The sequence below is a fragment of the Coffea eugenioides genome, chromosome 1, assembly GCF_003713205.1.
Source record: "Coffea eugenioides isolate CCC68of chromosome 1, Ceug_1.0, whole genome shotgun sequence".
Classification (NCBI taxonomy): domain Eukaryota; kingdom Viridiplantae; phylum Streptophyta; class Magnoliopsida; order Gentianales; family Rubiaceae; genus Coffea; species Coffea eugenioides.
In genome coordinates, this window is record NC_040035.1 from 46312980 (window position 1) to 46338165 (window position 25186).

The following is a 25186-nucleotide window of genomic DNA, read 5'->3' on the forward strand; positions in this document are numbered from 1 at the left end:
TTCAAATCGGCAATAGCATCACTCGCTAGAATTATAATTCAAATAGGTACATTCTTTCCTCCCTATCCGTATGAGAGAAATTATAATTGCAAATGTTTTTATTCTTTTGTGATTGAAATTTTGTACGCAAGGGGAGAGGACGAAAGAGAAACACCAAAAAACACACAAATTCTCTATCATCCACAAAATAGAACGTAACAGCCTTTTGACTTGCTGAATTATAGGTCCCTGCCTGCGTTAGGCATAATAAGGTAATCAATCCATAATCCATCCTTCAGCACACAATAATCACAGGTCTCAGTTTGGAAATCCGCAACTCTTTCTTCTTTTTTTCTTCTTCTCATGTTAAGTATCCTTTAGGCAGCAATAATAATGTCTAAATCCTCAGATGACTCTACTGATATAATCATTCTTTCACCTCCAAATTCTTCTCTCCATCTCGTGACAGCAATCGCCTTTCTCACTCCTGCAATATTATTATTATTATTAAGAGTACCATCATTGCAAAGTGTGAGGAGGCACGGCAACATAAAAGACTGTTGACCATTTTATTTCACTACAACTTTTTTAAGCTGTGACTAATTACTGAGACAGCCCAACGGGGGAATACGATATCCAGTGTGCTTTAATCAGGAACTGGTACTGACCTGTACATGAAAATATCCTTGCCATCTCCAAGATTGTCCTTGCAAGAATTGCAGTCCCTCAGAAAATTGAACGGCACAGAGGTGGGATCATCAGTTAAAAGACCACCATCCTTTTCCAAGTCGGACAACTTGACCACTCCGCAGCAATTCTCCAGAACACAGTCGTGGAATATATGGGTCGTTTTGGGACTAGGCCCATGAGTGATCACACAAGTATAGTCCTCAGAAAGTTCCATTTCACTCAGAGAAAGCCCCTCAGCTAATTCCACTGGAGGATCTTTTCCTCTGATGCAAGAACTTGGAGAGCCGCCGAGCCCAGATAAAGAACCCAAGCATATTGAATTCCTGGTCTTGATCCCAAAGTCAGCTGGAGATTTTGGAGTGGCACCTGAAGAAAATGCCGAGGAAGGAAGTGGAGGGATTCCAACCTTTAGCTTTGCTCCAAACAGAACCATCTTGCTATTGGGCTTCGAAAAATTGGCATCATATTTCTCATCATTCAAAGAGTCAACTAGTGCAAGTCCAACCCCACCTCCCTTCTCGTAGGTGTGTTTATTAGTACCAGTATTATCTAAAGAAGAACTATGGGATTTGCCCGAAGAGTTTCTATCGTACCCGAAAGGTTTGACAAAATTGGAGAATGGCTTGGCGTCAAGAATTGAAGTAGGGCTCTTTGCGTTGTCAGCGTCAGAGAGACTTCTACCAGCCAAGATGCCATCGAAAATCCTCGGGGACCTCAAGAAAGATGAAGCGATGCAAGTGGTGTTTTGAGTTGGGGTGGTGGGAGAAGAAACTAGAGAGCTGTGGTAGTCGCTCGTAAGAGCTTGGTTGTTGGTCACCGCCCTTGATCTATTTCTTAGCATTACAACCAATATTGCAAGATAAATTTGTTTTCCCGCTATCAAGATCTAATAGTAATATGGAGGCAGGGGCAAAAACGCTTTACAGTACAAAAATGCTGAATTTTTAGAGGTTAAGTCTTCAGCGGCATGGTAGTGTTAGGTTGGTGCTCCTATAGTCTTCTGCTTCTTGAAGCTCCAAGAACAATAAAAAAATGTACTTTTTTTTTTTGGGCAAAAACCAGAAAGTTATCACAAATCTCTGACACAGAAAAAGTTGGAAAAATCAGGAAAGTACTGGGAGAATCACTGCTATACTTCTGTTGCTTCCATGTTTGAACATTAACAGCCAAAAAGCAATACTCAAGAAGGTTAAACTTCTGTGCTCCAAACTATTCCTCTTGCTACTTCAACAAACGACAAATATCAAAGCCCTTCATGGAGTAGTACACTATACTTGCAAAAAGACTGGCTCAAGAATTTAGGCTCAAAGTCAAGCATCTCTGATGACAAGAATTGAGTTACGAATCGTCTGAGCTTCGTTTATTTACCTTTTTGGTGGTTTCTACTGAAAAAAAAAAAGAAAAAGGAAAGAAAAATGCAAACGCCTCAGGCTCGGCAACTTGCAAAGAAAAAGAAAGTGGAACAGAAAGGGAGGCAGGCAGGAACGAAGGAAGGAAGTAGGCCGCAGGGCTCTCCAGTTGCTGGCTTTTGAAATGACGATGTGTAGTTTTGTCGCTTTCCACCGAGCCAGCAGAACAAGATAAAGAAGGCCATGTTAATCCACAAAAAAAAGGGATAATTTCAGAAACCTCCCTGAGGTTTCTGACACTTTCACTGGCACCCCTGAGGTTTTCAAAATTTCACTGATCTCCCTTGATAAAAAATTGGGCCCCTTTGCTAACATCATGAAGGCCAAAATTACAAATATATCCTATGAAGTTGGGTTTTATTACTGAAGATGGAGTGTATTACTACAGTTTAGTTGGAGAAAAAGGCATCTAAAGTGATTAATCAAGTTTAACAACAATAACACAAACTTGGTGGCTAATACATGAATTAAAGCTGGATTAGAGAGTAAGACGCCATTTTTGTGCCTATTGTGAATATATAAATGTTTTAAGTAAAATTCAAAAAATGTTACAATAATTTCTTACAAAAAAAAAAAACTAGTAGGTTATCTATTTAACATAAATTAAATATTTTTTAAAAAAGAAATATCCCATAAAGTACCAACTCTTTATGGCTTTTCTCTATTACATGAACCAAGTATCAGGTTTTATGGGCATTTTATTCTGAATCATTTAATTTATGTTAAGTTCATAAATATTTGCAAATAAAATTCAAAAGCCGTTACACAAGCATTTTTACGAAAGGACAAGTAGCATGTTTTGTATTTAATATAAATGAAGTATTTGAGAGTAAAAAAAAATTTCCATAACATACAAGTTCTTTACGAATTTCTTCCATTGTATGGATAAAGTACTAGCTATTTATGAGCAATTTAATTTGCATCATTTAATTTATATTAAATACATCAATGTTTATAAGTGAAATTCAAAAATTTTTACACTAATATTATTACGAAAGGGAAACTACTAGGTTTTGTATTTAATATAAATTAAATACGTGAAAGTAAAAAAATAAATTACCCACTTTTTACTAGCTCTTTACGAGTTTCTTCTATTATATGAATAAAGTACTAGCTATTTATAGGCATTTTATTCTGAATCATTTAATTTATATTAAATATACAAATGGTTGTAAGTAAAATTCAAAAAGTATTACACTCATATTTTTATGAAAGGGAAACTGGTAGGTTCTGTATTTAACATAAATTAATTATGTGAAAGTAATACTCGCAGGTAATTTAATTAGTTTAATTAGTTACTTGAGTTATGTTAAATAGATAACATACTAGTTGACTTAAGATTTATGAAAACCGGCATTTTCCTTTACACATCTAGTGCTTACAATTTTTTGTATTGTACTTACACCCCCTTAACTTTAGTAATCATTCTAATAATTTATTATTCTTTCAATCTTCTACTAATACAAGGAGCAAAGGGGCAGCCATGGAATAAAAATTCCTTCTCACACATGAAAATAATACTGTGTAAGGGAAGGGAGGTTGGTGAAATTTTGAGAACCTCAGGAGATGCCAGTGAATCAGATCTGAAATTATCCCAAAAAAAAAGAAGATAAAAAAGGCCATGCTTTCAAGTTTCTTACTATTACTCTATTCAAACATTGTGGTTGTAATCAGTAGCAGAAAGGTGTTAGGATATTAAAAAAGTTACGTATATAGATTTTGACCAAAAGAGAAGTCGTTCGGTAGCGACAATCTCAGGAAATATATAGTATTCTTTTAAAGTATACGGTATATACTGCATTGCAAATGTTAGTATGTAACTGTTATATCATAAAATATCTTTGAAATATTTGAAATGATTACTGTAATAATTATTGTGATATGATATATGCGAAATAATAAAATAATAAAATAATTGAAAATAATAACAGTTAGTAATTATAATAAAATAACTGTTAGTAAATAATAAAATAAATGAAAATGTATTTATGGTGTAATTATATAATTTTTTACAAAAATTTTCTTATATTGTAAACAAGGTATCCATGGTATAAAAAAATTAAGAAAAAAAATATCACGCACACAAATTACAGGACTATAATGCTGCAAAATGAAGCACGTTCAATCTAGTCATTCATGGTCCATCTTTTTTTTTTTTAATTAATTGTCATCATTTATATCTATTCCTACTCTAACCTATTCTAAAGATGTGACCCACGTAGAATCGATGGAGATTGAACCATCATCGTACTATACGACTACTCTAATCTATTCTAAAAGGATGATCCAATAGGATCATGGAGAACCGACGAGAACTGAATTACTATTGAATTATACTAGTGTATTACCGATGGAGACTGAACAATCATCGTATAGTACGACTACTGTAATCTATTCTAAAGGAATGATCCAACAAGATTACGGAGAACTAACGAGAACTGAATTACTATTAAATTATACGGGTACATTATGCACCTATATGAATCTAAGAAAAGCTACATTAAATAACAACTTTGATTGAAAGCAAAGTTTGAACTTGACTTCCCATCCTATAAGACACGTGGTGGGGGACAAATCCAGAGGTAATTGGTTATTCATGGTCCATCGATGCACGGAATCCACGCCTCTCTTTCTCTATCTGCACGCACTTGAATGTAAAAACAGCAGAACTCAGAGACTCGGCTGGGCCACCACTGACCGCACACTAATGCTCTGCTCCATTTATTTATGCGAATCTTCAGATTCATAGTGCTCGCGTAAGATTAGCCCACGTTGAGTAAAAGCTCCTTTATTGGTTGTTTCTATCCCCAAAGCCCTCGGCCCTCCAGAAAAATTTTTAAAAAAATGGAGATATAGTAAATTAAATCTCTTTATTCACTATAATGCCTATGAACAAATTACTCGAGCAATCACTAAATTTTTTCAATAGTTAAAATTTGGTCATTTAATTATTAATTATATATTTTTACTCACTGAACTATCTAAAGTATGAATTTTTTATCATTTCACCTGGTTCTACCTTCAACTTTGCCTTAATGCACCACTTGCTAATTTCTTGGCTTTACATCCAGAGGGTGTTTTAAGTGCACTCGTCTCATTCATGATCAGTCCCCTTTCATTGGTAGAGGACCAGTTATAATTATATTGTATTCTAAAAAAAAAAAAGAAATGCTAGTTATGATAGTTGGATTTTTTTTGGGATAAATTGATAGTTGGATGGATATACATATACGTGTGTGTGTGTACGCGGAGCACCCTACGAATAATTGAAGCTGCAACTCTGACGCAAATTGTCATGCAGGGCCTACTTGTGTATGTTATTGGCGTGCAGTTTTTCACAGAGTTCGTCTTTTACCCGGAACCCCTCCACTTACTCCCGTACCATACGTTTCCCAAGCCTCTCCCCCTGGCCCATATGGGTCCACTTCATCAATTTTGGGCTTATTTCTTTCTGAGAGGATCGACTACTTTTTATTTTGTATTTTTTTCTACACAGTAATTTCTATTTTATACGCACTCCTACTCTATACTAAGAAGGAGGAGGTAGGTTCAAATAGATCAAGGAAAAACCTGAAGGGGACTGAATTATCATCGGATTAAACGAATGACTTTGCACCCACTTGTGAAACTTTCAGAAAATCTTGAAAATGAATGCAAGTCAAGAAATTCGATTCCTTTGACCTGCACTCAAAGAGAGCCTTAAGATTCTCCTTGACGGTCAACTACTCTAAAGGTAATTGATTTTTGGGGATCGATTACTTGCACCCGGTGAATGTGTCGGTATAATTTGTTGCCCAAATTCTAAAGAAATAATGCTTATTTGCATTTAACTTTTACTCAAAAGTTATTTACGTAATATCACCCAAATATTTTCATAAATACTTTCACGAAAGAAAATGCTAAACAATACTTAATGCGTTGGTAGGATGATTTTAATGTAATCATGGGTGATTTTCTGCATTATTGGAAAGGTCAAAAAAAAAAAAATTCACATAATGATGAAAGGAGTGAAACGCGTGGAGAAGGTAATGTACAGTAGTATTATCTTCATTATGTCTAGACTTGGATGAAATGGCGAAAGTGTTCCCATAAAAATAGCCAATTGAGACGAATTCCGTCTAACTTTATGTGGTAAAATTGGAGCAATTCATGTGTTTAACGGGCCAATTGAGACGAGAAAATGTATAGTGAGTTGGATGAAACTTTAAAAAAGTTGGGTGAACTGTGGTACACCTTAATCTAAAATTAACTCGTATCTACATCTTAGTCCAGTATTGACTGGATGGTCACTCAGAGTCCGTTGGGATTTTTTTTTTTTTTGGGTCAAAACGCCAGAATTGTATTTAGTGTATCATTTTTTTAGAATGTGACATATGTGTGAGGTAAAAAGAATGACTGAAAAATATATAAAAGAAAATATTCAAAAAAAAAAAACAAACGCAATATAGATTTTTCTGCGCAGGGATCGAATAATTAATTTGAATTGATTAAAGATTTGGGAAGCCGGCAGACGCATGAACTAAAAATAATGTGTAACTATGACTTAATTTGTCCTCTTCGTGGGGAGGAGTTGGTCAAGATTGAAAATCATTTATTACAAATGCCGTTTCTTCAGATGAGAAAACAAAATTGAAAATTCCTATAAGTTCATATGGTGGAACTCTGGATAACGATGCCGACCTCATAAGCATAAGCCGGAGGAAAACGGAAGGAGCACGACAACCGCGTTTTGGGTTTTGAGGTCCCCGGCCCGAAAGTAATATCTGGAGGATTGAAACTGGGTGTCTGAATTTTCCGTTTTAGTAACCCTTTTTTTTTTTTTTTAATTTTCTTTTAATTCTGGGATTGAATTATAACTAGTGCTTCATTAATAAATATGTTCAAACTCAATGAAAGATTGCAATCTTATCATCAGAAGGCAAATCAATGGCATAATACGTTTCTGGAGAAGCAAAAAATGGATGTGGTTGCACTGCGCCCCCACATTCATTCATTGTTGGCGAAGGGCTCCTTTATGTGAAAAATAAATTACTACTACTAATTTGTCACTTTCCCTTTCGCCCAAGTCTCATCATTATCATTATAAATAGCAAACAAACAAAAGATCGGGAGCCCCCCAAATGCGTCGCTTAAAATTTGTCGTTTCGGCTCGTATTGGTAGCCCCCGCCCCCCAGCCGGCCGGTTGTTTATTGGGGCCGCTGTTTCAGGCTTCACTGATTTTCTGTCCAAGACCACATACATATTTCGATCCACTAGAGTCCAGATCAGCAAACCCCACCATCCATCCATCCGTCTACGGCATTCATGACGGCTATGACGCACTTATTGACATGTTAGTTTCGGTGAGGTTTTGACAATTTCACTCCTTAAGTTTTAAAAATTATAATTACCTCTTTTAATATAGTAAAATACTTGTAATGCCCTCCACTCAATAAATAATTTGAAGGTATAAAATTAATTGTCAATGAGACTTTGTGTATATATATATATATATATTTTTATCGTGACAGGTATTGATATTATTAAATATGCAATTTGAGATATTTTGAATGACTACTTGATTTTAAAACTTATACTTAGATAATTGTTAAGAATTTGTTTTATTATTTTATACAAAATATGGAAGAAAATAATTGAATATATAATAATTTTCTTTCTTAGTTTTGTACAAAAGAGCAATTTAGAATTTTTGAAAAAAAATCTAAATTCTTGAACCTACATTATTACTAAACAATCAAAGTATAAAAGAAGTATATGTAATTTTCAACGCTTGAGGGGAGCTCTTTGTAATTGTGAGAAAGCTCGGGGGGATTGTGAACTTATCCCTTTATTTAATACCGGCACAGCGTTAAACTGATTTCTGACATACAAATACAGAAGGAAAGGATCCACAAAAAAAATAGTAGATATCTCATAACATTTGCATATTTAGCAATCATCCACACCACCGAATTCGACCCACATTTTGCCATTTAGTCATCTGTGCTTATTTTTTCTGTCATTTCTGCCTCTCTTTCTGTACTCTCGCTTTTCGACGGGATAGTGCTTCTTGATTAAAAGATTCCGCATGGCTGTCTTCACAGCCTCGGCAGCTGATGACAACACTTCTTTTTCGATTGAAAGAGTTCCCTGCAACTTTTGAAGGACCAACTCTCTTCCTGGGATGTCCTTATCATCTAAGAGCGAAGCCTTGTGCTCTTCTAGTGTTGCTATATTGCTTTTGCTGAAACCGGAGAGAACCCGAACCCTAGCTAAAGATGCTAAGTCAGAACCTTGTAAGCTCGATACACCCATCACCATCCATAAAAATTGTTTCAATGAGCCAGATCCTAAGCTTGTAGGTATGAAAGGGTCTTCACTAATGGAAACCACCTGTAATTTTATTGAAGAAACTATATATTAGGACATCACCTTCCCGGGATAAGCAGGAGAGGAGATGTATCACTATCATAGAGGAACCTAAGGTAAATGATATGCCACAGCTCAAATTATAATACCAAAGCGAATTCTTGCCAAAATGACGATACTCCTTTCAAGTCCACATGCATCCTTAGACTTGAGAAGATTAAGTTTGAAAACTACTTCAAATATTGCTTTAGCATCAAAATTTGAGCTCGGGCATTAACATCAGGCAGAACTTAAAAGAGTCGAGAAACTGTTTAGAAAGCTAACCAACTTTCAAAATTAAAGGTACTCACTTTAAGAACTGAAAGAGTTCGAGCAGAAATATCACAGCTCAACAGCATAATCCCTGGCAAGCTACACAAAGAAGAAGAAATCGTTCAGAAAAAAGATTAGGTGAAAAAGGAATCAACTGAAGCTTCACATTTGTGGTAAGGAGAACTTACCTTTGTAGGGCGACTGCAACTAATGAACCATCTTTGGTGGCACAAAGATCAGTTACTGCAGGTCGACACTCACCTTCTTTCCCATCAGTCTCTAAATATCCTGCCTTCACGAGCATAAAACAAAACAAAACTGAAACTTGAGAATGATATAACAACTCATCAGCGCCATGTACCTACCGAGGAACATTAGACTTGAAAATTCCATTAGATAACTCTACAACTCCTCAAGGTCAAAGAATCACAATAGTTAATCTTTTTCACTATGAATGCTCAAACACAAAATTCGTTGGCATGATAAGCAAAAAAGGGCCATAAAAGGCAGTACACCACATAGAACAACTAAGTACTAGGTTTTTAATCGAAGCATGGGAAATGTGACAAGACAGGTGCACAAAATGTCATTTAGAAAGAGAAAGCAAGGCTACCTCTGTTCCAACAGCACAGGTATCAAGAAGAGCACCACAGGTGAAGTCCCATAAGCGAACCTAGAAATGTTAGCAATTATATGAGCATTTCAGGAAAAACTCTTATCAAGTACATTGCACAGAAAAGTTTTGAAGTATCAGTCTTCCAGTCAACTCACTGTTGAATCACCACTTCCAGATATTAACAACCCCTGAGGGTAGTCCTGACCAAAAACAAAGGCAAGACAGGACACAAACCTGAAAATAGACATTTAAACAAGTAAATTACTATTACATCTTTTGAATTAATAATCTCATAATACAACAAGCTCCAAACTGTGAAAGCAAAAAAGAAAATAAAATTCAGAAGTGTCATTTCAAAGGCTATTATATGCTTACATTCAACTTTCGTGGAATAAGATCCACCTACCATGTTTCGCTAGTTTCCTATTGCAATCAAGGTTGCAAAAATGACTAGCATTCAAGTTTCCTGTAACGGAATAAAGACAAACTACAGGCATAACTATTAAACAAAAATTACCTTTGCTCAATACAACTCTTAATAATATCCTTAATTAAGAAGAAAAATTCTTGATTCAATTCTTAGCGGACAAAAGCAACCGACTTTTAATGCTTACATCAAGAAACTCATTTTCCAGGCTCTAATAATCGATATCTGAACATTAAGGCACTTACTCTGTATGACCTAGACAAAAGCTTTGTATCTCATGAGCTCCATGCAACGGATTCTTCGGAAACACAGAAACCTGTCATTAAGGAAATACCCGATCCTTCCTTTAAATACAAAATACAAACCTTTTGAACATTAACATCATATGTTGGCATCTTATAATCTAATTTCCTTCTAAGTGGTGGGAAAGTAATGTTACACGGATTTTGAAGTCCCGATCAGCACTAATGATGAACCGACTGTCTGGTGAAAATTCCTGCTAAATGAAAGTTCCATTAAAACCAACTCACCATGTTTCTAATAACAACAAAATATTGAGCATAGCGTTAATGTGATCTCAAAGATAATAGATTTTGCACTTATCCAGTTTTACAACGTGCAAAAATTTTAAAAGCATAACAATGATTAAAAAAATATAATGGTAGTAACAAGAAAGGACGACCCCTTATGCCCTGTAATTGGATGTTGGTAGGACTCGAAACCGTGTAAAGAGAAAGCAACAACAATGTAAAATAATTGAAACATGACATACCAGGCTAGTTATGATGCTACAATAGTGAGAAAGAATCGGGATCCCTTTCTCATTCGTAGAACCCTGTTCTCCGCTAATCCCTTGAGTATCCACTACATATACAACGCCAAATTTGTCGGCAAAACATACAAACAAACCGTCACTGCTTATGGCAACAGCACTCACCTTCTTCTCCGACACCCTGAAATGCATACAGATAAAATTTATTTTACCGGAACAGACAAAATATCAAACACATCGACCACATATGATAGTAAATTTGGTGTTCCTGATTAAGGGGAAAAAAAAACCAAAAAATTTCCTCGAAAAACCATCATCCAAAGGCGTAACTTACACCGTAGAAATACAACGCCAAGTAGTAGTAGCCCAGATTTTAACAAGTTTGTCATCACCGGCCGATACAAAGAGCGTCCCATTGTTGGCCCCATAACGAATTGCTCTTATTGAATCTTTATGCACATTGGTACTCGATTTCCCATCCAGGTCGTCGCTATCACCTAACGTAACCGCGCAACCTTCTCTGCAATGAAATTTTTATGTGGTAAGCAGCCATCTCATGACTAACTTCAAATTTTACACCGATGTTTTTTTCAAGAAACTGAGCAAAACGAGAAAGGCGTAGTACTGGAGATTGAAGACGCGGAGGTCCGAGCCGACGGCTACGGCCACTGATTGGTGGGCCGGATGGACAGCTATTAGGGCTGGAGCTATCTCCGTCTCACGGTTCTGGTCGCCGTCGTCGATGTTGGGATCCTCCATTTTCACCGCAACTCAGGCGGCCTGGCGGGTGTTAGGGTTTAAACTTTCGCCGGGGTTTAAATTTTGTCTTTGCCTTACCTTTATCAAGTTATTAGGCCTATCGGACCATCAATTTCAGAATGGGTCGATTCTGTTATCAAGGGATTCCAATGGTGATACATGAGAGCCCAAGTTTACATGGGCCAAGTCTAAGAAAGAAATAATAGGAAAGCCCACACCTTGCGATTAAGAATAACAAAGGACAAAAATTTTCGAGGAAGCAAAAGAAAGAATCAGCTACAGAGCAACAAAAATTCATCTCGTTCCAACAACAGATAACAAAAGAAGTACCGAAGCTATGAAAAAACAAATATGAAAAGGGCGACCATATCCATATCCTTCTTGCTATCACTACTGGTCTAACACAGTAATTCCCAAAAGTAAGCATCACAATTGACTGACATTTGATCAGTTGCAAACCATAACAATGACACCTTCTAAATATTCAACCAGGGAGCACCATCAACACAAAGCAATACAGAGTCAAATACATTCACAAGAGGGTGACTGCCAAAGGAGCACACTTCCCTTCTTTGAAGCAAAGAATATCCAAAAGCCCCACATAGCAGGATCTCATCTAAATAGGACAACATCATAAAGTCATGATTTTGCTGGGAGCAGCCTAAATTCTCAGCTGTGTGCAGCCAAGGATGGTACCCCGACACCTAGTCATAGGAGCAACCTGACGCCACACTGGTCTGTCACCTCCGAGGCTCAGGACATCGACATCTGACATTAACTTAATGTCCCAATTCCACCTCTCCGGACCAATTACCCCTCCGATCACATAAATATCTCCCGCCACCCCAATCATTGCAAGCCCAATTCTTCTGCGGAACTCTGATGCTGAAACAACTATTTTTCTTGATTCTCCTTCCTGCTTGTAGATGAGGCCATGGCCATGGCTCATTACATAGAGCTTCCCCTTGACAACTGTCATGGGACCTTGAAGCCAGCCGTATTCATGTACTGTCCAACCTTGCTTTGCACTTTCTAAAACCTGCACAGTCGCCAACCCCTTGTGCAATACATGAACCTTGCCCCCAATAACCACTCCTGAGCAAGCAGAATTATGTGTATGGTGCAATTCAGGAATTGATGCCCAAACATCCTTTTCGGGATCATAAATCTCTGCTTTAGAGATTGATTTCCTGCAGCTGGTGAAACCACCTGCAACAACTATTTTTCCATCCAACACACCACATGCAAACATTGCACGCGGAACAATCATGGATGCACACAGGGCCCAGTGCCGGGTGACAGGATTATATGACCAGACTTCATCACTAGCAAAGCTTCCATCCTGATCACCAGTCAACGGATCCACTGCATCACTGCCACCACCAAGCACAAACAACTTTCCGGCAGTGGAGACAACACCGAAGTGGGCGAGATGCCTTATGTTTGATGGGAGAACCGGAAGAGTAATCCAAAGGTCACGTAGAGGATCGTAAAGCTGCCACAAATTGTCAGGCTCAAATGCACAGACACACAAAAACTCCTCGGTTGAGTTTACTTCTTCTCGAGCTTTGAATAGTTCGGTGCTACGAATGGCAGCTCGCCACGAGCGAGAAACAAGTTCTAGCCTTGGATGGAGGCAAAAAGGAACCCGTGCAAGACACCTTAGAGCAACAGCATCAGGGAGACCTTCAATTAGACCAGACATGACTACGACACTGGCATGTATTGAGTTCTTCTTGTAATAATCGTGACCTTTCTGCCTGAAAATGGAATATAAATCAGTGTCAGAAACAGGTTAATCAATACCATATTTGAACCAAAGTCGTCCCTGAACAACTGAAACTTTATGTGCAACTGTCAAATTGTTCCTGCCTGAAGTATGTAAGCATATATGCGAAGATATTTGGGAAAGAGGAGGCAATACATTTCCTCAGGGTATCAAAGATAAGCATAAGACATTCCAGACCAGAATCCTATTACTAGCAAGAAATACACAGATAGGCTGGCTTTGTTTAGTCGGTAAATTACTTTTCTAAGAAAACATGTCTTGATAGATGTACTTGGTCTCATGCATGAGACAAAGCAGAGCTAATGATCCTGTTCGCCAGAATCAGATATAATAGATACAACCACAATCTAGGCTAAAAGATGAGGAGAAAAGGAAAAGAAGAGGCAACCAGAATGCAGAGCCTTATTCAGTATCTCCAATGAAACAAGAGCATTCTAGGAAGAACATTGACGGAGTTTGCAAGTGTGTTAACAGCTAACATGTATTCAAGCAACCCATGAATCAACAACATCCAATACTCCAATATACACTTGTGCAATCATCATCCACCCAAAATAGCATGATTTTAACAAAGAATTACTTCTTTAGTCATGAAAGTTGGGCAAACTGTGCCTAAACTTTATATAACTTACAAACAGGATCCAAAACTAAAAGCACATTTACTTGTTCATGACAAAGAAAACAGCAGCTTTAATTGTCATCTTCTATAACAGCTGCAAAAGCAGGAAAAAAGAAAAACCTTCCTTCTTGGAAAGGAAATAGCATCACAAGAATACATAAATGAACGACTTATCAGAACCATAATTTGACAGCACATGCTACTGTTTTAAGTTTAACTATCTTATATATACACACATTAAATTAATTTAATATTATAAAACAAACATAAAGGAGCAAATTAATCATCCATTCAAGAATGAAATCCAAGAAGTTCAGAAAAATTAGTGTGCTCTAGATATATGGCCAAACACAATCATCAAGGAGTAGACAAAGAAGACCGCAATCAGATAGTCATAAACACAGAACCTTCAAAGTAACTATCTACAACGGTTTAATCAATATCCTAACAGCAATGTTTTAAATAGGATTGTTTCTACCCAGTTCAACAAAATAAGTCTTCCGATTTGTGCATGGGTATGAAGAGTTGCACCATCAGCATGATTAGTTTTTATCCCTATCTGGAGAAATTGGGTCTTATAAGTTTGTTCTAGTTAAGAAGCAATAGAAAGTGCAATTTTATGAGATCAGTGCAAAGATTCTTCAGAGATATTTCACCAAATATTATTATGAAGGGAACCCAACTACATACTCTTGCTGTGATACTAAGTAATTCCCAAACTTCAAATCACAAGGTGCCTAAATGAAGTTTCTCTTTATGCTCCCCCAACTGAATCTACTTCAAGTATTGCATCTATAAGTTATCTATATACATCAAGTATTACATCACTTACTTTCACCTGAACTTGGATTGAAGGAATTGACCACAATTACATTGAATTCTGAATCAATAACAATACATAATTAGTTCTTCAGTTTCATGCAAGATTTCATACCTTTGGTAAACTAAAGTATAACCGTTAGATCTGCAGGAGCCGATCTGGAAAGCACCCTAATTTCTATCACTTTCCGAAACCAGAAATGATGAGTACTATATAGAGAAAATGGTTTACGTGACAAAATGAAAAAGTGAAAGGAGAAGCCACGCTGCACTGTTGCTAAGTAGACTTCACTGGTGCATCATTTGTCGGTCCTTTTGATAAAAGTTCACCAACATGTCGGCTTAACTACACAAGATAACAAATCCAAATGGGCATCCTATTCAAAATGTCGGCTTCAACACCGTTCCAGTTGCACTTTTTCTCAATATCCTGAATTTTCTAAAAGGAGCACGTCTGTATCCTACAGAAAATAGAGTAACACTTGGAGGCACAGAATCATCCCAAGATGCATGAACAGATTCATTTTTGCCCTTTGTATTCCTATGGAAACTATGTACCTAAACATGCATGGATATGTAATGAAAAGACATTAGAAGCTTAATTATGGAAAAATTACCAAGACAATAAAGGTTAGCTTTGAAAACCAATGAGATTTTTGAATAGGTTATCCATTCAAAAAATGGCTAAGTTTCTTGATTGGGGCTTCCTGGGAATACCAGATAAATCAAATCAAATAACAAGGCAAAAGAGTAATGCTTTACCACAAAAGCATGTATCATCCACCTAGGAAATAAATCTTTGCTTCCAACGCTCTTTTAATCCCCGGATAACCATTCAGGAAATTTGTATGCGGTCCAATAAATGACTTGCCCATATTGCTTGCAAGTTAGAAGTCTAGGAACATTAAATTCTCACTAAAGATAGCCTCGGATTGAAGGTTCAAGAAATCATGGACTTTAGTGAAGGAGAGCAATCTCAACAAGTAACTAACTACAAGTTGCAGGTGGGTTTGTTATTGTCAAGTGCAAATAACATATGATCAATTTTTAATCAGGAACAAGATGAGAATAGCTGTATCCTATGCTCTAAATATGCTAGGAAAGAAAAACAAAAACTTTCTAACTGAACAACAGAATAAGATTTCTACTTCTCATTTTCTGATTCAGGCCCTATTTTCTGAAACTGAGAGCTAAACCTTCAACTCAACAGAAAACCTAGTAGAAACAACTTCCAACAAATGTCAACAAAACAAACCTGCATAACCAGAATTCAATAGCAACACCTATCACGATAGAAGTGGTATAACATTAGGGTCAAATTTACGTGCTAATGATCAATCCACAGAAAGGCAGAACCTACCATCAAAAAAATTAGTCGACAATTTCGCACTCCAAAATCCAATTGATTCCTGATTCGACTCTCCACATCTTTTATCATTCAATCAAACCATACAATCCCAGAACCAAAATAATTAATCAGACGCATGCAATTGGCCCTAAACAACAAAGAAAGAAGTATGCTTCAACCAATTTCATTACAAGCAATAACCCACCTTCAATTCAACGTAATGACAATTCGGTTTAACAGAATTCCACAAGGAAACAGTAACAACAATACAAAAACCCAAATGGGCTGACGCAATTCATCTTAAATCCAATTTCAGATAGTCTGATTCCTTACAGAAATTGATTCCAAAAAAAAAAAAGGAGTCCCTTCAGATGGAGAAAACGATTTACCTGAAGAACAGACGTCAAATTTATCACAGAAGAGATAGGGAAAAATGAAAATCGTGCGTTGGGAGGCTCTTGTTCCTTACTCTCTGACTTGAATTTTCGGTTGCTTTAATTTAATTCAAGAAGCAATAACAAAACTAGTAGTAATACGGAAAAGGGAAACGCAAGAAAATGCTCGTGGGTGTTGTATTTGTGTGTAGTTTATGTGTAAAAAGGATAAACTTTTTTATAGACCGATAGTATATATATCATCAGTATTGGATATAGGATAATTCATTTAAAATTAAAATTAAAATTAAAATTTTATTCATATATTATGTATTTAATTGAAAAAAATGTGAAAAATGTCATCCCCAATCCTAGAAGATTTTGGTTTATTTTACCCTAAACAGACAAAATTACCAGACTTTGAAAAAAAAAACTTTTTTTAACAACAGAATTTGAGTGCGCTATGCGGATATTCCATACCGTCTGTGCAAGTTATTTAGAATTTTGGACAACCCCGGATTGGAACTTTGTAAAACACGTTTCTTCCAGTTGACTGTTTACATGAATTTTTGCTCCTTATTTCTATTTTTCCTTTTGGCTTTTTTGTTTTGACCTCCCTCTCTCTTTTTTTTTTTTAATTGATAATTTTTCTACTCTACGAGTCTACGACTACTACTAATCCTCTTTGTATGTGTAGGATTAACAAATGTATTTATTTCTGTTGGATTTGGAGGGGAGGAATGCAAGCTGGTTCCAGTGAGGATTATGGGGCACTAAAGTTGTCACAATCAGCATTTATATAGTTGTACCATATAGTACAAGTGCAAACGTGACTTTTTATATCCCATGAAAAATTTGGCTTCCTATTAACCAAAAAGTTAAACACCAGTCTTTGATCAGTGGCCACCACTAAAGTATTAAAGCTTGGCAGGATGGGAGGCTCCTTGCCTTCCACTAATTACCACATTAAAAGTGGCTTTGCTTAACAAAATTCAGACGGGTGCGTAGTGCACCCGTTTGATTCAGTGGTGGTTCAATCCCCTCTGAATTATTCTTGGACCTCCTTAGATCCGTCTCCTCCCCGTAGTGTAGGATAGATTAGATTATACAATAGTTATCGGCTCTGGAAAAAAAATATATTAACCAAAAAGTTGTGATTCTAGACAATAAGAGCGTACACTACTAAGAGCGTACACTTGAATATGTTATAACTGCCATTAAAAAAAACCACTTCTCATATATTTTTATTGGATATTACCAGTTTCAATTCTATTAATCTGTACTTTTGTGGACAAATTGATGTCATCTTTTCTCCTTGTGCCGTGTTTCTAATGTCTAGCATCAATTGCACAAACTAGTAGAACTGTAGAAGCGTCTGTTTTTAGCAAGCCAGCCTGCACATTTGGTAAAAACATGAATTTGGTGATATCTTTCATCACATCCAAGAAGATGTGGTGGGGTCAGGGGTGGTGCGCTCACTGAAATCTGAAACAACAAAAATACAAGGGCCAAGGGGATAAACTATAAGGCAAGGTCTATTTGATTATATAATATATAGTATAAAATGCTATAAATTAACAACCACCATGACTCCATCTTACTTGTTTCCACAACTTTGAAGGTCAAATCTTCGGTCAACGGTAGTTCCTGTATGAAACATATATAAATATATGAGACCTAGCATAGCATTCACGAGTGGAAAATCTTCTTCACGACTGTTATGTTATACACTAGCAAAAGGGGAGGTCCGAGTCAATCAGCGATGTGGAGAAGGAGAAAGTAGACAAAACTCAGGCAATTGATGCCATGACTCTTCAAATAGACTCCATTGTATAAGAGCTGAGGAGAGGACAGCTTGGTGCTCCTCCATCGCTTGATGAACTGGATCCACCTGCGTACATGCTCAAATTACAAACTCAAAGTTGATGAGAAATGGGATGGAATGATTGTCACTTGTCACTACTCAGGCACAATAAATAAACTGAGGCATTTCGTGATCTCCATTGATCATTTAGTAGAGAAAACTCGTTACTGCAATCGAGAGTTGAGATGTACAACATTCTTATCAGTAGTTGAAACATTATGTCGAAATCCCCGCATCAAACGTTATGGTGATAAGCCACATGTTGTATCATCTATGCATTCAGATACGAAGAATTCGTACGGACAGAAAGATGACAGAAAATGGGAAAACACTCACTCACGTACCTTAGGGATTGTCGTTATAGTCTAGAGGCTGATGGTCCAGAAGGACTCTATGAATTTGGGGCAGGAACCGTATTCCTGGAAGGGTTAGGATTGGCCAAGAAAACAAAAAATTTTAAGTCGAACTTTGATTGAGCTGACTTGCGAGTGCTCAAGATTCGATTTGACGTACAGAGTACTGGTGTTCCAATGGTTATTGTGAGTGGTTAATACGAATTTGGAGACGGACTCTTAATGGGTTTTCGTACGTAATTGGAAATTTAATGGCTGCTACTTACCCTTCTGGGACGAACCGGGGCCGGAATTTGTAACCTAATATAAATACGTCTATACACATTTCAACAAGGGGTAAATAGGTTTATTCAGAATGTAAATCATTTTCTTAACAAAAAAAAAAAAGAGTGTAAATCATTTTAAACACAGTGTAAGTTTAGTATATATTTTTATGGAACCCAAACGTATTCTTAAAAATGATTTATAATTTAGAAATCAACATCGATATCGAGTTGAACTTAAGTTAGTTTGACGAGCTGAGTCGAGTGCGCAGATAGTCAACTTGTTAGCTCGTTTTGCCAACTCGAATTTGTATAGTTTTAATAGTGAAATTACAATCATATCCCCTATATTTTTATTATTTAATAGGGTAAAATGTCTATTTTATCCATTTTAAAAATATATATAAATTATTTTTATTTTATTTGAACTCAAATACACTCGAACGAGTTCGAGTACTCTTGAATTAAAGTTCTAGCTCGAACTCAAGTTTTAAAATGAGAGTTTGTCAAATTTGAATTTAAATTTAAACTTAGTCCAAATCAAGTCCCGCTCTCCTCATTTAAAGTAAAACTTGACTCAGTTTGATTCGTTTTTAATCCTATAATATATATACTATCACATCCCACCTTACATCTTTCTCATTCTCAACCTCCACACACAAAATCTAACTGTGAACGTAACAGTGGGAAAGATTGCATGAGCGCTCCTACCTTGCTTGGTACTTCCAATGGAGCCCTCCCCTCAAGGAACCGTCCCCAGTGGTCGGATGTCTCCGAAGAGGCCCCTTTGATTTTCTATAGTACCATAGCAACGGGTAATGAAGGGGTTGGGCACATTGCAAGACGTGGGTGGGGAAGTTCCAAGGCCCGATTCAGCTAAATGCTAACACTCCGATGACGACCCGCCACAGACATCGGGCTTGTGATCAGACAACGGCAACGCTAGCAAGATGAGTGCAGCACGCCGAAGAGGGGGCTGAGGAGTTCCCTTATGTGTAGTCAAAGCAAGGTAGTGCTAAGCTAACTATCATATTGCTGCAATCTGATTGAGCCATGGTTGATGAAAGTACTGTAAGAATGTCTGCATTCTGCCAGTGCCGTCTCATCTTATCTGATACTTTAGGCTTCTAATTGTTGTAAGTTGTCAATGTGGAATATTGCGGAGTATGCACGGCTTTCTTGAATTCTGAAAGTTAAATGGGATACGGATTTGCCACTGAAATTTCTTTGTGATTTACAGAAACAGAGTGAAAGACAGAGGATCAAGGCCTTTTGGATCACAAACTTATTCCGCTTTCTTATAGATACTTTGGTAAACAACAAAATTTGTCGCCTTTTTCAAACAATTTACTTGGAGAAGCTTATGAATGCGTGTGACTTCATAGATTTATTTGTGAATTGAAACATTTTTTTAATATTGGACCATTACACGTTTCCAACACAAGCTTGTACGATTATTTTTGTTTTATTTTTGATAGCTTCTTTCGTTTGATTGTAAAAGCCAAGGATGTCCAGAGCGTATGTACCATGCGCGTACGTACTGGACTTCTTCTTCTTCTTATGTGGTATCAATTCAGATTAGTCGAATTATGGTACAATGAGACTGCAATCTCACAAGATGACATCGACTTTATTAAAAATTCTTGATGCAACCCATGGTTGAGTTGAACTACTTACCAATCAAATTCCATATCCATCATGATCCATTCCAAACCATCTATGTATCAGATAAAATTTCTCAGAGAGGTGGGTTCGGGGGGTTGATGCCTTAATATTAGAGATTTAATGTTTTTGTACCTTTTCTTGGACGATGGTTTTTGGTGTTCAGAATGTTTCATGCTCATTTCTTGGGGAAAAAAGTTTGTATTTTGAAAATGGAGTTTGGAATATTTACGTGACTTAACGGTAATCTCATGGGCCAAAAAAAAGAAACTTCATTTTTCCTCAGCATTTGCGAACAGATTTGACCGTTGGACAAATATGGCTCGACTCTAAACAAGTATTGATTGAACTTTGTGTATGGTTGACTAAATTAGTTTGCCTATATTTCCACATTCTATATCTGGCATAAGCAAAATATGATTCTCACAAGTGTCATTGCATTCTTGAGAGTTTCATAGTACTGCCTTGTGACAATTGGCTGCAGAAATGGATTTTCAACACTTCTTACAGAACTGCCGGCGAATGCTTTCATCTTGACCAATGTTTATGAAACATGTCCCATGTACGTTTATGGGTTCTATCTAGGGCCATTTAGCCAAAAAATAGGATAACAGATTTCGTGAAAAAATAATCCATGTTCTTTTATTCATTCAACACACAACAAATTTCGTGAAATTCCATAGAAATAAGCAGCAATTACAAATAGGTAACCCCGAAGTAGCCTCCAGGCCAGAGGAAAAGAAATTACTATAAATAACCACCACTTGGTCAGCTGGAAAGATGGGGGGATGGGGCCGATCATTAGCAATAACAGATCGAGAATGAATCAAGTCCGCAATTAAGAAGTTCACAAATCGAAGACAGCAGTTGAAGCCAATGCAGCGAGGAGGAGGAAAAGAGCTGGCTTCACGAGGCTTCCATCAGATGTGCTTCCAGGGGCTGCTGGGACTGCCTTTGATGCTGTTCCTGCATCATATTATTGATGCATTGAACTAGTTTAGTTACATGCATTTCTTTTCTTTCCTCGCCGGAAAAGTAGATGGAAGATTAAGCTTTAATTAACTGGTTTTGGAGAGGACAGTCGGAAAGAAATAAGTCGAAGTAGTTACGCAAGACTTGCTGGTAACTTGAAACTTCAGGGGAAAATTAATAATTGCATTTATGCTTGGAACTGTTTTGTGTACCTGAAGGAAGGGGAGGAGCTGTAGTTGGATTCGCCGGAAGTGTAGTTGGACTCTCCGGGGTTGTCTGAGGAGCGTCCGCTGAAGGACTTGCTGGAGAGGTTGCCGCAGGGGCAGCCGCTGGCGAACTTGCTGGAGAGCTTGCTGGTCCATTAGCAGCAGCTGTGAACAGCGGCATCGTTAGCCCATTCAAAATCATTACTCATTACATAATAATCGTATAAAACAGTATGATCATTTAGTCAAAAAAAAAAAAAAAGGAACTGACAATTGCACTGGCTAATTGGAGGGGTTCGCACGTTGCAGGCTCCAGGAAGTGCGAGGGCAAGAGTTTGATTGATATTGAGACCCATAAAATTGCTGGCTCCATTGGTCAGAGTACAAAGGCAACGCGGGGCCGATTGAACCGCGCCGGCAAGCTGTGTACAACACGCTGGAGATGGTGTTGATGAATTTCCGGTGACATAACTTAGACACGGGGACAAGCCCACGAGTGTGTTAGCGCAGCTGGAACCTGATTGAGCTTTTGCTCCACTCCATAGCGATAGGATGAGCACTAGAACCAGGACCAAGCACGTCTCAGTTCTTTTCGATGCCATGATGAATATTGTCTCAACTTCTTCCAGGAAAATTAGGGAGAAAATGGTTTAAGCAGTTAGGCTTGAAATCAAGGTGTGTTGATTGTCAGAACTGGGAATGGGGTGCTGTCAACCGAAACATGGCAATGCATTTATACAAGAAATTTCGAGGGGAGATGGTATTGATTGGTAATCTGGTTGGCCAACTTTTCCTAAATCAATGTATCTTCGTTAACTAAACTGTGCGAAGATGTTGAAGATTAAGTGACAAAAAAATTCAGGAAAATGGTTTCTTTTTGTTTTTTGATTGGAAGGAAAATGGTTTCGAAAGCCAAGTTTTGGAATTGTACATTTCGAAGCTTGTTATGTCATTGCGATAGCGAGAGTTTTAAATTATGTATTTGGTGAACTTCTTAGTTGTACCTTACAACTGAATGGATACTTGACTCTACTCTTTGACGGGAGTAGGTAGTCCAATTCATCAATTAGTGAGCAAGAATGGGGTCCTCTTGCACCAAATCGACTTTTCCAATAACATATGCAAGACGAATTATTGCTTTTGCCCGTAATCAGAGTTGGAAATCAGGGATTATGAGTTCTGAGAAATCGCTTTCTTTTCTTTTTCTATATTTAGCTTGAATAAAAGGCAGAAAAATAATATTTAAAATGGAAAGTAGGTATTCAACATCCCAATCAAAATGTTTACCGAGCCTACAACTATATATGGCATATGATCGATTTACAAAACTGGAAAGGTAGAGTTTATATGCAAAAAGGAGATTTGCTTAAATTCCCAACATCATCTGCAAAATCATTCCATTGAAAGGTACCGGAGGAGGAGGAATTAGGGCAAAGCAACTTCAAGCTCGACTAGTGATAGCTTTTTAAAGAATGTGGCCTCAAATCCTTCGGAGTCAGCAACAGAAGTTTATCGAGGAAATGTCGAATATTACAATGGAGGTCTAACTGTGCAGTGCCTTTGCCATGAAGAGTGTTGAGCAGTAACTTCATGTACAGAGTCAAATCCTTTGAGAAGATTTGATGACAACAAAAACGATGTGGTAATTTTTTGGTGTAAATAATGAGTAGTTAATTGAACAGATTTTCCAATTCTGAACTAGGAATTGGTCATTTTCCAGAAACATGGAGCTTCTGATATATATATATATTGGTGGTATGATCCACCCATACCCTAGAAGATGAAGAATGTAATGGCTTTATTGTTAGACAAGACTCTACATAGTTTTAGAGAATTAGCATGATCAAAAGATTAGGATATTCCTAAGTGAAAAAAAAAATTACAACCAGGTGCATATATTGCTTTAACACTATTCTGAAAATTTTGATGATACCGATGAAGGATTGAAACAAAAAAGTCCTTGTTTTGATCAAGTCTTTCTGAAGAACACAACAATATATTACATTCCCATTGGCGGGTTTGCAACCTGTCACGGAAGTTGGGATCGTTTTAAGTTCGAAAACAAAGTGCTGCCACAGTACTTTATATATATATATCAACATCGCAACAAATGAAATGTCTCAAGTCTCGGCCTTTTCAGGCACAAGGCGCAATGCCGGCTTTAACGCCGGCATTTTACAATGATCCACACCACAGTTTTGACCCCCCGAAGTCAGTCCTTTCTAGTTTCACCCGATTGGTTACTGAATAGTGCCCAAAAAATGTCTCGTATTAGCGGGGATGAAATTAATTAACTTTAACAATTAATTAAGTCACAAATCAAGCGGTTTAAGGAGTCGTGGGATCAGTCTGTCAGAGTTGCGGATGAAACGTGGTATGTAGGACTGGTGCAAGGTGATGGATCAGATTTCGGTCCATTTTGGGGTTGATGCCACTTTTCTGCCTCATTAATCTGATTATTGCCATGTTTTGAAGTTCTTGAAAGCCAGATGTATGTATGCATGCTAATGGATTGAATATACAAATTGATTCTGAATAATGGGTTCGGCTCATCTTCTTATGATGACAAAAGAAAGTAATAGATACTAACTATCTTTTCATAAATAATTAATCCAGGTACAGCAGTAGCAGATTTTTTATATGTATTAAAACACACGCACACACACACTAGGCCTATCACCGTCACTCCAAGAATTGAACACGAGGAAGAAAGAATATGGAATCAATGGTCTTCTGTTCCTTCATGGCAGAGAAAGGAGACATTATTACGATACTAATCGTCACCTACAATTCAAGGCATTGTCCAATTAATGTTCAGAACCCTGCTCCAGATAGAACGCAGGACGCAACGAAGAGAAAGAGAGCTATAAGTGGGAATGATGCATTAATGTTGCTTCCGGCAGATGTTGAACCGTCAGTCGCAGGGACTGTTTTCGACCCGTTTCCTGCATTAACACAGCATTTCAACACTTGAAACAAACTTTACCTTAGACCGGGTTATGGACCCAAAACACAGAAAAGCGAAAAGACAAACAAATGTACACCTATAGATCGACTTCAAAATTGAAATGCGCCAATGAATAATTACCTGCTGGAGTATCTGACACTGATGGTATCTTCGGAGTGTCAGGTGATCCTTTTGACGGTTCTGCTGGAGGAGAAGTTGCTGGTGTAGCGGTTGAAGATGTTGGTACATTTCCAGCTGCTAATGTTACTTACGTCTTAGATTGGTTCTATATATGTATATATATAAAGACAGATGATTAATCAAACAAAAAAAAAAAAAAAGTTTCATACTGTTACCGTTGCATTTGCTGCTTGGGGGAGTTTGCACCTGACAAGCACCAGGCAACGAGAGAGCCAGAGTTTGATTGATGTTGATACCCACGGAGGATCCACCACCATTTAGAAGTAAGCAGAGGCACTGCGGCTTTGATGACACGACGCCAGCAAGCTGTGAACAGCAGGTCGAGCTCGGCTTAGATGAACTTCCGGTGACGTAACTTAGACAGGGATACAAGCTGGTGAGCTCGCTGGTGCACCCTGACTGAGCTAAAGCTCCAGTCAAGCGCATCACAACAAGGACTATGGCAAGAAGACACAT

General features: G+C 37.4%; 4 protein-coding genes across 4 annotated transcripts; all 4 read right to left on the reverse strand.

Annotated features, from left to right (window-relative positions):
* Nucleotides 1-2201, reverse strand: LOC113763869 (FCS-Like Zinc finger 8-like). Its single transcript, XM_027307851.1, has 2 exons — nucleotides 648-2201; nucleotides 1-466 (listed from the first exon to the last, which is right to left on the reverse strand). The coding sequence occupies exons 1-2, from the start codon at nucleotides 1508-1510 to the stop codon at nucleotides 415-417; spliced, it is 915 nt and encodes a 304-aa protein (XP_027163652.1). The 5' UTR covers nucleotides 1511-2201; the 3' UTR covers nucleotides 1-414.
* A 5765-nt stretch (nucleotides 2202-7966) lies between these two features.
* Nucleotides 7967-11353, reverse strand: LOC113764985 (tRNA (guanine-N(7)-)-methyltransferase non-catalytic subunit wdr4). Its single transcript, XM_027309037.1, has 10 exons — nucleotides 11180-11353; nucleotides 10889-11074; nucleotides 10555-10735; nucleotides 10222-10278; nucleotides 10028-10098; nucleotides 9511-9589; nucleotides 9353-9412; nucleotides 8928-9031; nucleotides 8778-8838; nucleotides 7967-8451 (listed from the first exon to the last, which is right to left on the reverse strand). The coding sequence occupies exons 1-10, from the start codon at nucleotides 11311-11313 to the stop codon at nucleotides 8056-8058; spliced, it is 1329 nt and encodes a 442-aa protein (XP_027164838.1). The 5' UTR covers nucleotides 11314-11353; the 3' UTR covers nucleotides 7967-8055.
* Nucleotides 11354-11545: 192 nt separating this feature from the next.
* Nucleotides 11546-16463, reverse strand: LOC113768844 (F-box/kelch-repeat protein SKIP30). Its single transcript, XM_027313383.1, has 2 exons — nucleotides 16278-16463; nucleotides 11546-13073 (listed from the first exon to the last, which is right to left on the reverse strand). The coding sequence occupies exon 2, from the start codon at nucleotides 13016-13018 to the stop codon at nucleotides 11975-11977; it is 1044 nt and encodes a 347-aa protein (XP_027169184.1). The 5' UTR covers nucleotides 13019-13073; nucleotides 16278-16463; the 3' UTR covers nucleotides 11546-11974.
* Nucleotides 16464-24396: 7933 nt separating this feature from the next.
* LOC113773753 (non-specific lipid transfer protein GPI-anchored 2-like) lies at nucleotides 24397-25186 on the reverse strand. Its single transcript, XM_027318371.1, has 3 exons — nucleotides 24886-25186; nucleotides 24671-24784; nucleotides 24397-24527 (listed from the first exon to the last, which is right to left on the reverse strand). Exons 1-3 carry the CDS (start codon nucleotides 25184-25186, stop codon nucleotides 24397-24399), a joined length of 546 nt encoding a protein of 181 aa, XP_027174172.1.

Bases quoted from the DNA above. Each gene is read 5' to 3' on its own strand.
- LOC113763869 (XM_027307851.1), bottom strand. From the start codon at position 1,510: ATGCTAAGAAATAGATCAAGGGCGGTGACCAACAACCAAGCTCTTACG. The intron at 467-647 runs GTCAGTACCAGT...ATAATATTGCAG, and splicing joins AAGGATATTTTCATGTACAG to GAGTGAGAAAGGCGATTGCT.
- LOC113764985 (XM_027309037.1), bottom strand. From the start codon at position 11,313: ATGGAGGATCCCAACATCGACGACGGCGACCAGAACCGTGAGACGGAG. The intron at 9,413-9,510 runs GTGAGTTGACTG...TAACATTTCTAG, and splicing joins CTGGAAGTGGTGATTCAACA to GTTCGCTTATGGGACTTCAC. The intron at 8,839-8,927 runs GTAAGTTCTCCT...TTCTTTGTGTAG, and splicing joins GTTGCAGTCGCCCTACAAAG to CTTGCCAGGGATTATGCTGT.
- LOC113768844 (XM_027313383.1), bottom strand. From the start codon at position 13,018: ATGTCTGGTCTAATTGAAGGTCTCCCTGATGCTGTTGCTCTAAGGTGT.
- LOC113773753 (XM_027318371.1), bottom strand. From the start codon at position 25,186: ATGTGTCTTCTTGCCATAGTCCTTGTTGTGATGCGCTTGACTGGAGCT. The intron at 24,785-24,885 runs GTAACAGTATGA...TAACATTAGCAG, and splicing joins CCCAAGCAGCAAATGCAACG to CTGGAAATGTACCAACATCT. The intron at 24,528-24,670 runs GTAATTATTCAT...GTGTTAATGCAG, and splicing joins AGTGTCAGATACTCCAGCAG to GAAACGGGTCGAAAACAGTC.